Source organism: Rhinichthys klamathensis, unplaced genomic scaffold (assembly GCF_029890125.1).
Source record: "Rhinichthys klamathensis goyatoka isolate OS25496 unplaced genomic scaffold, OSU_Roscu_1.1 h1tg000727l_1, whole genome shotgun sequence".
Lineage (NCBI taxonomy): Eukaryota > Metazoa > Chordata > Actinopteri > Cypriniformes > Leuciscidae > Rhinichthys > Rhinichthys klamathensis.
This window is the reverse complement of record NW_026607141.1, coordinates 1,096,039-1,113,517: the sequence shown is the minus strand read 5'-3', so window position 1 is coordinate 1,113,517 and position 17,479 is coordinate 1,096,039. Positions and strand designations below refer to the sequence as shown.

General features: G+C 39.1%; 3 protein-coding genes and 1 long non-coding RNA gene across 5 annotated transcripts in view; 3 read left to right on the top strand and 1 right to left on the bottom strand.

Moving 5' to 3' along the window:
- LOC130077301 (uncharacterized) overlaps positions 1-17,479 on the top strand; it is a 235,097-nt gene that overhangs the window by 50,066 nt on the left and 167,552 nt on the right. Inside the window, exons 1-3 of one of the 2 annotated variants that reach the window (XM_056242505.1) lie at positions 1,777-1,935; positions 2,227-2,562; positions 3,236-3,577. The exons of the other annotated variant lie outside the window; for it this stretch is intronic. Coding sequence (XP_056098480.1) covers positions 1,881-1,935; positions 2,227-2,562; positions 3,236-3,577 — 733 coding nt within the window. The 5' untranslated portion in view covers positions 1,777-1,880. Of the gene's footprint in view, positions 1-1,776; positions 1,936-2,226; positions 2,563-3,235; positions 3,578-17,479 lie in introns of those variants that run through there. 2 annotated transcript variants of the gene reach the window in all.
- On the top strand, positions 4,152-6,057 carry LOC130077308 (uncharacterized). The gene is made up of 3 exons (XR_008805731.1): positions 4,152-4,241; positions 4,338-4,399; positions 5,850-6,057. It is a non-coding gene; the product is annotated as an uncharacterized LOC130077308 (long non-coding RNA).
- Positions 10,765-11,923, bottom strand: LOC130077314 (zinc finger protein 501-like). Its single transcript, XM_056242517.1, has one exon. It carries the CDS (start codon positions 11,920-11,922, stop codon positions 10,765-10,767), a length of 1,158 nt encoding a protein of 385 aa, XP_056098492.1. The 5' UTR covers position 11,923.
- Positions 16,352-17,273, top strand: LOC130077305 (E3 SUMO-protein ligase ZBED1-like). The gene is made up of 2 exons (XM_056242512.1): positions 16,352-16,657; positions 16,909-17,273. The coding sequence occupies exons 1-2, from the start codon at positions 16,412-16,414 to the stop codon at positions 17,233-17,235; spliced, it is 573 nt and encodes a 190-aa protein (XP_056098487.1). The 5' UTR covers positions 16,352-16,411; the 3' UTR covers positions 17,236-17,273.

Below are 17,479 nucleotides of genomic sequence, written 5' to 3'. Positions count from 1 at the left end.
CTTCATTGTGTAGCGTTTAGTTTACCCAGTGGATAAGTTACTCTTAAAGGTTCTCTAAGCGATGTCGGGTGACTTAACTTCTTGTTGACGTTTAAACAAAGTATTGTCAAACAAAACGGAGGCTAGCTCAAGGGGGTAATCCATCGACCGGAAGTTGAAGCCGGCCGGGTGCCACCATGTTGTAGCAGAACTTCACTTGCGTTAGCATTTCCATTGACTCCCATTCATTTTGGCGTCACTTTGACAGCGAATAACTTTACATCTGAGGCGTCTAAAGACTCCATTTGTCCATTATTTATTTCTAAAGAAACACGACAATGTATAAAGGGCTCCATTACCTTCTATGTTACATTATGGCCCTGTAGAAACAGTTTTAGTAAAAATAGGCTAACGATTGCGTCATAACCACTCGACTCTCTGTCGCGCTGTACAGAAATTACCGTACAGACAGGAGGAGAAGCTCGCAGGCAATCGGGGGGACGTCCCATCAAGGGAGAAGCCCATAGATAATGAGTTCATAAAAGCAACGGAATACTTACTCCTGCTCACTCACGCCAAAGAACTCTTTGCTCAAGTTCCCCGTCTCTGCAAGATTAACGTTGGCAATTTTCACGCACAGCTACTAGAAGATTAACGTCTGTCAGACAGGTTGCTCACGTCATCAAGCTTAGTTTGAGTCGGTTTGAGTCTGCGCGTCAGGAACGGAAGTGCTCAGAAATCGCTAAAAATGGGCTTCAACTGTCTCAACTGAGTTCCAATGAGATGGCTCTGTCCATTTCTTATACTGTCTATGGGCTAGCTAGACCCTCCCTCCTCCTCATCCGCGCACTAACCCCCCAAATCCCGCCCCCAAGTCCTTCTTGTTGGTGATAGGCTGGAACTGTTTGTCATGTTTCGGGGAGCGGGTCGCTGCAGTTTGTTTTTGTTGCTGTTTGTGGAGCCTGGGCTGTCTACAGAGATCGCGTTTCTTTACAGTGTGTTCAGGGGACAGGCAGCCAGCGGTTAGTGAGGAGATGTTTGCTGTATGTGACAAAATATGTTTTGGCCTAAAAAACGCGTGACATCGCTTAGAGCACCTTTAACTGGTGTGATTGAGTGGAGGGACTCATTTGCATATTCATGAATCCCCATTATCTAAAATAAGCAAGTGTGGAGTTACATTTAAGCTATTTTAAGACATGAAGAAAATATTTTCTTCAAAGGAAACAACTTTAAATATGTAATTTTGATTATCAAAGATGAGATTTAGGGGATACATTTGATCATGCAGTCGAGAAATTGCGACGCAAAATATCCAAATATCGCAGAATAAGTCCCGCCTTCTAAATAAATTAGCCAATCGCCAATTTGGTACAGTTAGAAGTTACGTCGCCATAGAAACAGTGGCTTAGGACCGCTAAAGCTGGTCCAGTCTGAAATATACGCCTTTTTAACCACTGATCTATATAGAATGACATTATAGACTAGTCATTATATAGATCAGTGTTTTTAACGCTATTTCTGCATTAAAAACCCATTAATGGAACTGTTCATGTCAGATTTGGACTGGATTTCTAGATTATAGTTGAGACTGTATTAGTGATATTGATCAAAGATGCTTTTTCGACATATAATTTTATGGTGAAATGAAATAGTTCTAAAATAAGAACAAATAACTGTTACCAATAATTCAAATAATAATCTCTATAAACGGTGTATTGCTGAGCCAATGAAGAGTCATGCCGTCATCTCCTCTTCCTCTCTGTGAGCACGAGCAGACAGACACATTCAGAGAAACGCGAAGTTTTGTAGAGTGCTTGTTTATCCGGTTGAAAACACGTTTTCAACAGCGCTATGAGGACTTTATTTATCAGAAATCGTTCGGACATCTTTTGAGGAATATGATTTTAAACACTGCTTTCATCTGTCTATGCATTCTGATTCTGACCACAAATGGTAAGTCGGATTTAATCTCATGCAAAGCGAATGTAGTACAACAAATGTAGTATAAATACACATGCAAATACATTTCTACTTTTTATTTAGTTTGGTTTCAGTTAGAAACACCTAATATAACTTTTCAACTTGATTTAATAAAACATAATACATGCTTCCTATTGTATTTATTTGTTTGTTTGTTATGAAAAAAGAAAATTCTAAATTCATTCAAAATTCAATGTTTGACTTGTTTAATTTGAGTTAAACTATTTTAATTCAAACTGCACTCTATTTTTTATGCATATATAGTTTCAGGTGTGTTGGGTGATACGGATGAAGTGAAGTCAGTGTCAGTGACTGAGGGAGATTCTGTCTCTCTAAACACTGATGTTCAAGTACAGAGAGGGGATCAGATAATGTGGACGTTTGGACCTCAAAACACTCTAATAGCTGAAATCATTAGAAAAGACCAAATGAACTATATATTTGTCAGTAATGATGGAATATTCAGAGACAGACTTCAGATGGACAATCAAACTGGATCTCTGATCATCAGAAACATCAGATCTGAACACACTGGACTTTATGAACTACAGATCATCAGAAGCAGAAAAACACAGAAGAGATTCAATGTTACTGTCTATGGTGAGTATGAATCATATCACAAATGCTATAATTTCTGATATGATAAATAATAATTCAAATGCCCAAAATTGCAGCCAAAAGTACCTACACATTGTTTAAATAATTAATAAGATATGATATGCACGATAGCTGTTAAAATGATGAATCTGTATTTTAGTTTAGATGCAGGCATTTCTCTTTTTTTCAGCCTTGCATTCACATTTTTGGTTTCTTTTTCATTAGCCTTGCAAGAAAACATCTGCATCATGTTTTTTTTGTTATTGATTTTGGATAATTCTGATATAAAGCCTTCATAACGTTTAAAAAAAAAATCAAAACTTGCACCTTGGAACCTATTTCACAGTTTGTGTTCTCGAGCCACCCAACACTGCTGTTGGGCAAGTGAACGGCCGGAAGAACACATTAAAAGTTTTCTGTTTTCTGGAAAAAATGGTGTCGTGTAAGCGGCCCTAAGTTAATAACTAATGATCTTTACAATGGAAGTGAATCGATCAAAACTAACTTTAGCTGGACAGTAACTTTATTCTAGATCTGCTGTAAAGCCAAAACAATCTCTGTTACTTTAATTATCTATCACTGTAAAGCTGCTTTGAAATAATCTATATTGTTAAAGCACCATATAAATGAAGGTGACTTGACTTGACTTGACTTCATGTTCTTTCATGTTTTGCAGCTCCTCTACCCATTCTTAACATTTCCAGTTACTCTTTAAACTGTTCATCATCATCATCATCATCATCATCATCATCATCAAGATCATCATCATCAAGATCATCAGAGTCCAGATGTTCACTGGTGTGTTCAGCTGTGAATGTGAGTGATGTGACTCTCTCCTGGTACAAAGGTACCAGTTTATTATCCAGCATCAGTGCGTCTGATCTCAGCATCAGTCTCTCTCTACCTCTGGATGTGGAATATCAGGATAACAACACTTACAGCTGTGTGATCTACAATCCTGTCAGAAACCAGACCACACATCTGGACAACATCAGTCAACTCTGTCACACATGTGAAGGTACGTCAGCGATGGTATTAGTCTTATGAACTGTATTGATTGGGATATTTTGTAGGTTCATCTTTGTGAGCTATAACCTCAACACAATATCAGTATATTTGAGTATGGGTTGCATATTAGGTTTTACATTACTTTAAACACTTGGGGCCAGTTACATAAACATATTATGTTAACACAGTGTCTCTAGGATGAGCCACTAGCAGTTAGTCAAGGGGCAGGCAATCTTACTTTTTGCTATCAAATTAGGCCAATCTATGTTTTTCTGTAACATACTTAAAAAAGTTATGAACAGTCAGTCTTAAAGAAAACAATTTGATGACTAACTTGTAAGACTAGTCTAACAGTTTATGCAACCGGCCCCTGGGGTTCAAGCTTTCTAAACAAAGGCTGGTCAGCATCATGTCAAGCTGAATAGTTAAACTATTTTTAAGAGTTTCTCCAGTTGTGTAATATATGAAATGATCTCCCTGATTTGCTGTCTCAGATTTGAAGTCAGACTGGCAGGACTAATATAAACTACATACTGTTTTTTGTTTGTTCATTGCAGAACAGAATCACCATTCATATTTAGTGGTAGGTTTATTGTTATTGCTGACCATAATTGCAGTTTCTGGAGGGTTTGTGTTCTGGCACATCAAGAACCGTAAACCAGCAACACCAAGTGGTAAGTATTACTGCAGTTGAAATGAGTCTTTTGTGTATCACCATTTCAGGTTCATGTATAATTGTTATAGTTAAAATGTGATTATTGTTAAAACAGTTGAAACTGAAGAAATACATTATGCTACAACAACATTCTGTGCGCGTCATTTACAGAATACGGTAAGATACAGTGTTGTGTGTGCGTTGTGTCTCGCTGCCTCTCTGTAAAGCTCCGCACCAGTGCATTGATGGATCATTCATGATCATTCAGAAATCAAATCTCAGTGCCGGTCTGTGCTTGCTTGTTTCTTTTCATAGCCTAAGCAAATATGTGCTCTATGTTAAGATGGATTATAGATGATTTGGGATTTAATGCTAGTGATTCATTTAAAGACTTCATTTGAATCAGGACACACCCCTTTCTGCTTAACAGGGTTTGGCTATTTCAGTTACACCTGTATTACAGGTGCGCAAATCTTCACACATCTGACTGGAAAGAAATAGATTAGAATGACAAATTGTTCAAAAGCAACAGACTGAAAAGACGGCAGTTTGTCAGTTAAAATTTAAGAAACCTGTTCTACCTGGGATAAACAAATCAGTCCAAAAAAGAAAGAAAAAAAGCCAAATATAAAAACATCTGTTTTGAATAATCATGCAGTTTGTCCATGGGTTTTTGCATTGTTGTAAATTTCCCTGTAAGTTACTATGTAGTGATGTTAACACCTGCTGTTCACACTTGCCATACAAAGACACAGAATGGCGAAACATTAGCTGTTTATATTTACCAGCAGATGTTTAGTGAAGATCTGAAAGGACACCATTATTGTAATCACTATTATCTAACAGAAATGTAATATTATCAAGCTTAATTGATATTGAAATGACTCCCTTTGATTGAACACCAAGAGGAAGACTTTATTGCTGTTGTCTTTTGCTGCTTTACTGTATCATGTCTAAAATCTTGTGATTTGTGAGTTTCTTTGAATGTTAGTAGTGTGCATACACTTGCATGATCACATATCTGTGTGTGCAGATCATGTCATGTATGTTCTAGATTGACTAGATGTATGAAAAATTGGTTCATTTTTCATAGACATCTCAATTGTAAGATGTTCTGCTACCATTTTTTCTTTTGACATTTGTCAGTTTTGATGGATGCATGAACCATCTCATTCAGGGATTTGGATTCTGATTTTATAGGAAACACAATTGTTAGGCACAATGTCTCTTTCAGAGCTTCCTCTTCAGTATAAAATGACTATTCATTTACACTGAGCCACAAAAACAGTCATGTTCTGAACTTCTGCATTTGTGTCACGCAAAATAATGCATTAAAGTACATTTACTGACTGTAATGAAAAGTTGCTCTGGGTGAAATTTACAGGAATGGATGAACATCTTGTTTGGATTTATAGAGCGGATGTCACTGTTCTTGAAAGAGAAATTTCAGCCAAAATTACAGTTTGGGTGCAGAGCATCTTACTTTCCACTTTATTAATCGTGATAGATCAATGTTTTTGATGGATTTCTTGTAATTTGTCATCCTCTGAAATATTAACCTCTTTTTCCAGTTTTGCATGTGTTCCTCAACACTGTTCCTGATTTTACTTTTTGTGTTTTCTTACAGAAATGCAAGGAAGATGATGAAATAGTGTACTCAAGTGTTATGATCTAAGGAACAAAATTACTTTTAATATTTTGCCTACAATACTTCAGTCTTGTTGCAGTATAGATTAGTGTTTCTCAACTGGTGGCTTATGACCCAAATATTGTTCAGAGGGAAGCAATGCTGCATACAAATATAAAAATACTTCTAACCTTACTGTAATCATAGATACTGTTAAAAGAAAACTTGGACAGTTGGTTTGGAAAATGGATGAATTTAGAAACTAAAATAGTTTAATATTCAGCCAATTTAATGTTAATAATTAATATGCAGCTCACTGTAATACTATAACTTAACCGGTAGAAGTATTTCTAGTATTACTACTCTCACTTTAGTATTATTAACTATTTTTAATGTAAAATCTGGGTCTGGAAATTAAAACAGTTGAGAACCACTGAAGCAGAATGTAAAAATGTATTCTTTTTTAAGTTATTTATTTGCACACTGCCATTTCATTGTGTTATTGTCAGTTATGACCTGTAAAAAAAAGAGAATTCAATAACAGCTTCATAATCCCACAAGAACTGCCTATGAATGTTTAAAACCTGTCTAGACCTGAGATGATACTTGAGCTTGTGCTTCAGCTGCCTTAAAAACAACTGTCAGCGTGTGTATTTTACCATATTTCAGCATTATTTCATGAATATTGTACTGAATGGAATGCAACCGAATAAACTATTATATTTCACTTTAAGAAGCGTTTATTATTAAATCACTTTTCTTATACTATTTTCTCAAACATAAAACAATCTAGTCCCTGATAGCTTTTAACATAACAAACCCTAAAAAAAAAAAAAAAAAAAAAAAAAAAAAAATTAGTTCCATCCAGTTAACATTAAAACCAGCGTGCTTTAATCGAACTATCATATAGCAGATACTGCAGATTCCCTGCATGATAGGACGTGTTTCCACAGGTTTGGCTCTTCTCCAAGGCGGGAACACTGGAATGTTTTCCTCCCTCATTCTTTATCACTGCAGCCCCGTGAAGTCAAGCTCCCCCTCTTTGAAATATGGGAATAATAGGTGGAGCGATGTTCCAACCATACACTAACCTTACCCAAAACTTCCTCTACCTATTACATTCGCAGAGGTGGAGCTGGACGTCATTTGGCTCTGCACTGAGCACCACATGTCCAAATGGGTTGTATAAAAGGTCCATACCCAACCACAACTTTAAACTTCACCCCACTAATGTGAGGCTCCGCCTACATGAGGCACAGGCTCCTCCCACTTGAAGTGTCTGGCCTTCAGCGATACAGTATATTCTTGGCATTCCCTGCTTTTCATGCTGGAGAACTGTACTGAATAATATTTGTGAAACTCACAGGATTATGATTTACATATATATGTTTTTATTGTGTTCTTTCGGTCTAGTTTAGAGTAGAATCACTATTTCACAGAGATGCATTGTTGTAGCCACAGGACAAATGAGTTACACACCAGTGAATGTCATAGCAAAACCAATCCATCATTCAGAACAATAAAAACACCCAGAAAAGGAGTTGATTGAAAGAGCCAGAAACACTGTACACTAGCGACACCTGCTGGTCGAAATTGTAAATGCAACATGAACACAGCCATACCAGAGCCATTGGAAGGCAAGCCAGCAACCTTTAGCCAAAAAAAGCACTTTAAAAAAATGGATAATGAAGGAGAGGCAATACTTTCATTGGGAACTATATGTAGATTTTATCTTGATAAAATGCTATTTTTAAGAGAAGGCTGAGTAGGGAATGTCACGACAGGCAGGACTCCATGGCATTTCCACCAGCAAATGTGTAATAGTATTTAATAGTAGGCGTTGTGTATTGAGTGATATTGTATAATGTCTAAAGAAAGTAAACAATATTGATGTTGGCTTTCAAGTTTGACCAATTATAATAAAACTTGAATGACTGTGACTGCCATGCACTATGCTGATATAATGCAACTTAATGAATAAAGAGAAAATTATCATTTAATTATATATATATATATATTTATAGTCTTTAATTACAAAATTTATAAAATAATGATGTGTGATCTCTTTGGCTTCCAGGTTTCAACAAATAAATTAGACCTGAATTTTAATGATATATGACTGCTGTGAATGCCTAACAATGATAACACTTTTTAAGTGAATGAAGGTAAACAAAATATTAAGCTTGTAATAAATGTATTCTTTCTATGGCTTCCAGATTTCTACAATTAAATGAGTTAATTTTTTACTGACTTGCATCAGTGTATCATATGTATACCCAATAAAGCTGTCTTAAATGAAGATCCAAATCTGATCTCAAATGTGGTTCTCTAACAAGGTTAGATGTTATGGCAAGAAAGATGCGGGAAACGGCGAACAATCAACAATAAAAAAAAATAAAAAAACGAAAGTAAAGACAAAAACAAAACATCAAATAAAATCCAGTCCTGGCCTCTCTCATCCTTCACTGTCGTCGCTCCTCCTTTTAAGCTTCCACTCCTCCGTGAGAGATACGAGACCGGTGCGCCTCACTGGTGTCGCACATCAGTGATCCCGCCATCCGTGAGAGATACGAGACCGGTGCGCCTCAATGGTGTCACTCATCAGTGATCCCGCCATCCGTGAGAGATACGAGACCGGTGCGCCTCAATGGTGTCACTCATCAGTGATCCCGCCATCCGTGAGAGATACGAGACCGGTGCGCCTCAATGGTGTCACTCATCAGTGATCCCGCCATCCGTGAGAGATACGAGACCGGTGCGCCTCAATGGTGTCACTCATCAGTGATCCCGCCATCCGTGAGAGATACGAGACCGGTGCGCCTCAATGGTGTCACTCATCAGTGATCCCGCCATCCGTGAGAGATACGAGACCGGTGCGCCTCAATGGTGTCACTCATCAGTGATCCCGCCATCCGTGAGAGATACGAGACCGGTGCGCCTCAATGGTGTCACTCATCAGTGATCCCGCCATCCGTGAGAGATACGAGACCGGTGCGCCTCAATGGTGTCGCTCATCAGTGATCCCGCCATCGGCCTCGCGCCGCTCTCTCACGGCCCTCAGCCTCGTAGTGATTCATCCTCGTCCTGCTCCCCACCGTGGTTTTATGCGCACTGTAGTAACCAGTAATCTGCAGTTAACAAGCAATTCGCGTTTTTTACAGCTCGGCGAAGCTCATTCTACAAACATTGCAGTCTATTGAATCACTGCATAAAAGATAATAGTGATTAATAAATGTTGATTAAACATGGAGTAAAAGGATATAATAAGAAGGCAAAGGGAAGGCGATGGAGCATAAGAATCCACTCCTGTTCACTTTTATAAAATGTTTAAATATAAATAGATCAAAATACAAAAATCTTAATAAAGCATGATTTGGTATTATATCATGAAGTAAACATTTAAATACAAGAATGTAAGGCCGTCTAATTCGATCCAATGGCGGTACTCGATTAGAGGTGAAGGTCTCACGCGTGTTCCCTCTCTTCCCATGGCAAAGGGATTTTTAATTAAATGCAATACATTTTATTTTATGTATTAACTCGTATTATCTGACTCCATAAATGAAAAGTTTTTTCAATGATATCTGTGCATCATTAATTATACGTTAATGTTTGACTATTCCTTTTAACTCTAATGAAAACAAAGTCAAAGTCTGTTAGAATAATCAAATATAACAATTTATTATGTCAGGTAAATGTATTATTACAATTGCATAATCAATTGAAAGATAATCAATGCAAACCATCAAATGTTCTAGAACAAAGTGGAAAATCCTTTACCCGACATTATGAGACATGAATGAGTCTCAACGACACAGCATGCACGGGCTGATCTGATACAGAAAAAGCAGCCCTGAGCTCTCGTTGCATTTTTCTTATATAGCCAGACCTTATTTGATATGTAAAACATAAGTTTAGTGGAAATTTACTGTATTCCCCCTCCATACTTACTGGGGGTAGAAGTTTGACCATCTGCTCAGAACAGTGGAAATTAGCATTCATGAATTTACACCTTTTGGGAGTGCCTAGAGACCACATTCCTCTGTGTGCCAGTTATTCCTAAACTCTTAAAAACCTTATTACCTTTTTGTTTTACTTCTTTGGGAATGAGACATTTGTACCCGTCACATTGAGACCTTTAAAATCATTCTAAACACAATCCTTAATGATAATCATTCACATTAAAACCATATAAAATCTTGTGTGAGTTTGGGTGATCTTTGCAAGAGTAGGTGATGCGGGGTGTGTGTGTGTGAGAGGTGTTCAAATGTTAATTTGGAAGCAAGGGCCTTTGTCTTATAGACCTGTGGTGAGGTTGATATCTTCAACCAGTTCTTTCAGTCTTAAAGTCGGCATGAAACGGAAGTTGAGATTGTCATTTTTTCCTTGTTGTGACGTATATCCGAGTGAAACGGCTTTTGAAATTAGAAAAAAATGTAGGGCGGGGCTTGATTTCGTCCTTCGGGAATTGATTGGATCGTTGGAGGTTGGGCGTTGCAAACAAAATGGAGGCAGATTTGAATGTATCTTCTCGAGAGGCGTTGCACCGATAGCCGCACCCTCATCGGCTTTGGCCGCACCCTTTCGCCATTGCACGTGACCGAAAGAGAAGAGTGGTCGTTTCGAGGGGGAAGGGAAGGGTAATGTATTTGATTAAAGATTATAACGGTCAAATTTGATTTCATGCCGACTTTAAAAGAACTTCTTAGATATTGTTGATTTGGGAGAAACTCATGTTGATCTCGGTAAAGAGGGACTCTGTTCACTGTAATAATTTTGAATGTTTCATTGTCCTGTCACTTGTTGTGGCTGGTTTGGGCAGATTTATATAGAAGAGATAGATTTGACTGCTTAGTTTTATTGTTTGGTGAGGACACAGTGTTGCATTTTGAATGTGATGGATCCGAAGATGAATTCAGACATGATTTCTTGATTTCAAACATTTGTTTTTTGTATGATTGAGTAGAGAAGATGAATGAGCGAAACTCTTCCCACACGGAGGGCAGTGATACGGTTTCACTCCAGTGTGGATCCTCTCATGTGATTTCAGAGATCCTGAGTCAGTGAAACTCTTGTCACAGTGTGAACACTTGTAAGGTTTCACTCCAGTGTGGATCCTCTCATGTATTTTCAGATATACTGAACATGTGAATCTCTTGTCACAGTGTGAACACTTGTAAGGTTTTTCTCCAGAGTGACTTCTTTGGTGCAGCTTTAGTTCAGCATCTCTAACAAAAGTCTTCCCACAATCAAAGCACATGTGATCCTTCACACCATTGTGTCTTTTCTGGTGTAAATTTAGAGTACCCATCTGACTAAAACTCTTTCCACACAAAGAACACGTGTAAGGCTTCTCCTGTGTGTGAACTTTCATGTGGTCCTTCAGCGCATCTCTCCTAAAAAATCTTTTACCACACTGATCACAGGTAAACGGTCTTTCTCCAGAATGACAACGCAGGTGTATTTTCAAAGTGCATGCTTTTCTGAAACTCTTCCCACACTGATCACACGTGTGCGGCTTCTCTCCAGTGTGGATTGTCATGTGTTCCTTAAGGGATCCGTTTTTTGTGAAACTCATCCCACACTGATCACATGAGTACGGCTTCTCTCCAGTGTGGATTTTCAGGTGTTCCCTAAAGGTTCCTTTAAATGTGTAACTCTTCCCACACTGATCACATGTGTACGGCTTCTCTCCAGTGTGGATTTTCATGTGATCCCTAAGGACTCCTTTTACTCTGTAACTCTTCCCACACTGACGGCAGGTGAAAGATTTTTTTTTGCCTCTTTTCAATAAATTACTTTCAGTCTGTGAGCGACTCAAAGATTTTTCACCAGTTTTGACATGATGTTGTTTCTCCTCTGCTTCACTCAGTTCTTCCCTCTCCTCATGGTCTTCCATCAGGTCTAAAATCAAAGTAAGGAAAGGTTCATTTTCAGTAAAACAAAAAAAAAATAGAGAAATGTAAAGGGAAAGACACAAAGGTGAACCATGATGTAATATCAGAAAGAATGTAACTGCTATACAATTATTATTTCGATGCATTAATGTTAGAGATCGGCCAATAAATGCCATTATCAATATTATTTTTTCAGATGGTCTATTTAAGCTTCTTTTTTTTTTTATCTGACATCCATCGCCAAATCGCTTGTAGGGTCACAGTGATCCTGGAGACTATCAGTGTCTCACGCCATAGGCTGGAAAACACCCTGGATTGATTCACACTAGGGATATAGTGTTTATGTAATGAAAACATATCATGATTATAGTGACCCAAATTGACTGCATTTAGCCGACATTGTGGTGTTATCTAGCATAAGGCATTTCACGAACTATTCGTGTATCTTTCACAATCAGCAATGTCAACATAGGTGAATGAATGATATGATAACGAAAACGTTTAGACAATTTCAGTGTAACAGTAAGACCGTAGGAAGTAACATTACTGTACTGAATGTACTGAATGTGTCTGGAAATGTGTATTATAAACAATATGATAGTAGTGGGATGAGTGACGTTAGACAGTAGATCTAGTACATAAAATAAAAGTTACATCCTAAAGCACCTACTTTTTGTTATCCTGGAACAAGTCTTTTGTATTCATTTCATGTCTCATGTATGTTGTAGTTTACCTTGCTATTTCAATACAGTTTACCTTGCTATTTCATTACAGTTTACCATTATTTATTTCAGCATATCTGAAAACTTGTAATTTATCACAATAAAAATAGCGGAGGTCTCTCCATAATTCAAATGCTCTGCTGATGTTGATCCGTGTTTTCGTACCGAAGTTGATCCGATTCACGTTTGGCCTGACGAGCTTCAGCAGATAAAACTTTTTTTTGTTTTTTATATTTATGTGGAGTTTGTGTTGGAGTCTTTATTGAGCTGGAGGCAGGTTGTTTTTTGGTGTTATCAGACTCCACGTAGTTAGCTGCAGTGCCGTCGCATAGACTCTATATAAAAAGGAGAGAGGCTCGGGAGCGCGCATGCACGTCACATCCGATGGATTTCACGGTAAATCCGACCCGGAGCCTTCACATAGAAATAGGAATACTGGCCTTCAGAGGTAATAGCAAAACCCGACAAGTGGATCATTGTAATGTGTGATTACAACCCCTTCACACACAGGCAATAAAAAAAGGATTCATTTTAGAAGAAAAGCTACATATAGCACCTTTAGTGTCGACTGTAGACGCTTGGGTGTCGATTGGAGACGCCCCAGGTAATTAGGTTCCAGGTACGTAAGAAAAATCTACAAGACCAAAAACACAAATACATTAATAAATGATGACATAATTTTTATTTTTGGGTGAACTATCACCTAAAAGCCAGTAGTCCTACATTAGGCTTGCAGACTCCATGTTACAGCTAATGCTGTAAGATTGTATGATTGTTTTATCTTAAACATAAAATAAACTGATCCTGTTCGATCAAGGTATGCGTCTTTTCTTACTTTTTTCAGCATACATTTTTCATCTTGCATCAAACTTGCATTGGAAATATAGAGATGGGTTTTGTTTTAATGTAACGTTACCCAAGTGTATCTTAAAAAAAAAGAGCTTAATATACAGGTCTGTGGCTCTTAAAGGACAAGTTCGGTATTTTACACTTAAAGCCCTGTTTCAAGATCGTTTCTGATTAAATAGAACGGTTAAGATTAAAATTTGGACACATGCTGCTGTCCCGAGAAATTTCGGTTTCTGTGGTTGCACCTCCCCCACCTCTACAATGGTTTCATAGGTGCACAGAAACAATCCTTTCTAAAACGCATTAAACTTTAGTTTACAAAGACGTGAAACTCACAGAGTGGTCTGGGGCGTTCACTGATATGCTCACACAAAAATTGCTGCAAAAGATGCTTTCCAACAGGTTTTATCGTAGTTTTTGTCCAAGTCAAGTCAAATGGAGTTGTTCAAAAACTACGACAAAACCTGTTGTAAAGCATCTTTTGCAGCGATTTTTGTGTGAGCATATCAGTGAACAGCCCTGACCACTCGGTGAGTTTAACGTCTTTGTAAACTAAAGTTTAATGCGTTTTAGGAAGGATTGTTTCTGTGCACCTATGCAACCATTGTAGAGGTGGGGGAGGTGCAACCACAGAAACTGAAATTTCTCGGGACAGCAGCATGTGTCTAGCCTGGATGCCAGCCCGAACCCCGCCCACAACATTTTTGGGTCGGGAAGTTCGGTCTGGACTCGCTCCATTGAGGAGTAATTATGATCGGTTCAGAAATCGTCGGGCCAATCAAATTGCCAGGGCGGGCTTTATACGATGATGGACAGATGATCTGCAGTTACGTAATCATCACTTTATCAAAGAGCGCTTGGGTTGAACTGGTTTCCCTCAAAGATGACTGCAGCTGGAGAACTGAGATGTATAGATTCCGCTATCGTGTCTGTTATAAAAGAAATCGACAGCGCATTCATTTTAAAAGACGAACAGAGAACTGCAATCAAGGCATTTGTCGATCGGAAAGATGTGTTTGACGTAGAGTTGTGACGTTCGCGAACGAACCGATTCTTTTGAACGGCTCATAAACATGAACGATGGGAGCCGAGTCGCGGCTGGAGGGGAGCCGTTCTTTCTGTCGTTCTTTTTTTCCTATGCGTGTTTCACACAGATGCACACAAATTAGCTCCTCAGTTATAGTGGAAGGGGCGCACTCAGCGCAGGGGTGCCACTGCTACTGCCTAGCATGATAGTTGTGCACGCGCTGTCGCGCGCGCATCCTTTACGTGAGTACTCCAGTGAAAAAAAAACCTACGTGCCTCTGTCATTGGGTAGGAGCGGAGCCAATGACTTGTGCACGCTGCCGTCACATGGTTACTCCAGTAAAAAAAAAAAACACACATGCGAGTGCCTCTCAGTGCCAACGTCATAGCGGATAGCGGGTCGTTCGAAGTTCGAACTAAGAAGACACACACGTGACACGTCTGAAAATGAGCCAGAGGAAAAGGAGCAGCATTTGGGTGCACTTTTCTCACGAAGAAAACAGTAAGGCTAAATGCAGCATTTGTCACAAAGTAATTTCATTTAAGTCTGGGTCAACAAATAATTTACACCGGCATTTGAAGACTCAACACCCAACACTGCAGCTCACAGGTTTGAGAGCAGAGCCAGACTCAGACAACAACAGTGACACTGATGTGTCCATTGCCTCCTCTGCCTCCACATCAAGTGCAACTGCAGCCACAGCAGCCTCTGACCCCACTGGGCCCACCACATCGCCTGGCCAGGCACGACCAAAAAGAAAGCAGACATCCATCAGTCAATATTTACCTCCTGTCTTGACCCCATTAAGACAGGAGAAGATAGACGAAGAGCTGGCAAAGATGATAGCCACTGACTTCCAGCCTTTCTCAATAGTGGAGGACACAGGATTCAAAAAATATTCACAGGCGCTCAACCCCTCCTACATTCCTCCAAGTAGGAAGACACTAGCCCAGAAGGTCACGGATATGTATGACACGGAGACAGCATCTTTGAAGAGAAGGGTGTCAAAAGTACCAGCTGTCTGTTTAACCACAGATTGTTGGACTTCAAGAACGACAGTATCATATATGTCTGTAACCTGCCATTTTATCGAGGATTTCCGTGTGGCCTCCTGCCTCCTGGACTGTTTTGAATTCAGTGAGCGGCACACAGCAGACAACATTGCACAACAGCTGCTTAGTGTTGCAGCAGAGTGGGGGGTGGACAAGAAAGTAGTGTGCTGCCTAACCGATAATGCGGCAAATGTTACTAAGGCTATAAAAACCATTGGATGGATGCACCTACCATGCCTGGCCCATACTATTAACCTGGTGGTAAGAGATGCCCTGCAAGTTTCAAAGCCCATCATTGATAAGGTGAAAGAGGCAGTGGAATACTTTCACAGAAGCACCGTGGGGGCACAAAAACTGAAGGAGACTCAACTACAAATGAAGATGGAGGAGCTCCGACCGAAACAGGATTGTCCTACAAGGTGGAATTCCACCTACTACATGTTGAAAAGCTTTATTGCCAGTAAAAATGCCATAATCTCCACCCTGGCCGTCACCAATGCACCTGTCCGCCACCTGTCCCAGGAGGAATGGACCACAGTGCAAGAAATGTGCACAATCTTGCAACCATTTGAGGAAGTCACTGTGGAACTCAGTGCAGAAAGGTATGTAGCTCGGTTGCACAGCAGTATATTTCTTTAGCATGCATGCATAGTACCTGATAGTAAATTATGAATATTTTATACCATATTAGAATTATATCTATTATATCTGTGTAATACACTGGAATATATATCATTGTCAGTAGATTTATGTAGCCTGCATGCCAGTTTCCTGATAAAAAAAATATGGATATTTGATACCACAATTATATCTGTTTAATACATTGTAATATTTACCATTGTTTCAGCTTTAAAATTGTAACATTAAAGTTTTTTTTTTTTTTTTTTTTACCAGCTACTTGACAGCCTCGAAGGTCATAGTGCTGGCCAGGGGACTTCAAAGAGCCACCGCTGATTTCCGGCGAAACACTACAACAGCGGCAGCGCAAGGTGTGATCGACAGTCTGTGTGCGAGTATGTCATCGCGATTCCACAAGATTCATGCCAACCACATACTAGCAGAGTCTGCTGCACTTGACCCGCGCTTTAAGAGGATGGCCTTCCCTGATGGCAGAACAGCAGATGAGACGTTTCAAAGGCTGTCAACTGCAGCAGCAAGAATTAGCAGTGGCACATCCATCCAACAGCAACCAGCTGTGGAAGGACTGGAAGGAGCAGGCAGTGGTGCTGGATCAATAGTTTGGAGCTATTTCCATGAGGAAGTAAGGGTGGCAACAATAATTCACATTTTTGTCTCTAAAAATCTCTAGAATGAAATCAGTTTAATCTGTACATACTGCACATACTGTACATATGCAAATCTACTATTGTCACTACTAATTAAATGCTAAACTGCATTTCATTACTCTGTTCTCTTACACTGTGTAATGACAAAAGTTGAATCTAATTTAATCTAATCTAATCACATAAAAATTGTATCTCCCATTGTTATATCTCCCACCCCTATGAGCAGGTAGCCGGAACAGTGGAAGCCAGGAATCCAACCGCCGATGCTGTCATGGAAGTGCGAGCCTACCTGGAGGAGCCTCTTCTTCCAACACATGAGGATCCCCTCAAGTGGTGGGAGAGTCGAGCCCCTGTTTACCCCAGGCTTAGCAAGCTGATGGCCAAGAAGCTTTGTGTTGTGGCGACATCAGTTCCCTCTGAGAGAATATTCTCGAAAACTGGACAGATAATCTCAGAGAGGAGAAGTCGCCTTAAGCCCAAAAAGGTCAGAGCTCTTGTCTTCCTTAATGCAAATTTGCCCAAGGACAAGAAAGAGATGCAGAAAAAGCCATAAAGTAAGGAACTGCTTTGTATTTATTTACATCGCATTTTGTGTTCATGTTCATGTTATTGTATCTACAGTATATATTTACAACTTTAAATATTTTTTGTTTTTTATCAAAATGTTCTTGTGATAACAATGTTCTTGTGTGGAAGTGTTTGTAGTAAAAGCTGTTTTGCACAGAAATTCATTGCAGCCGGCTTTGTTTTTGATGTTTATTTGTGAGTAGGTATTGTATGAATAACATAAGTCAACA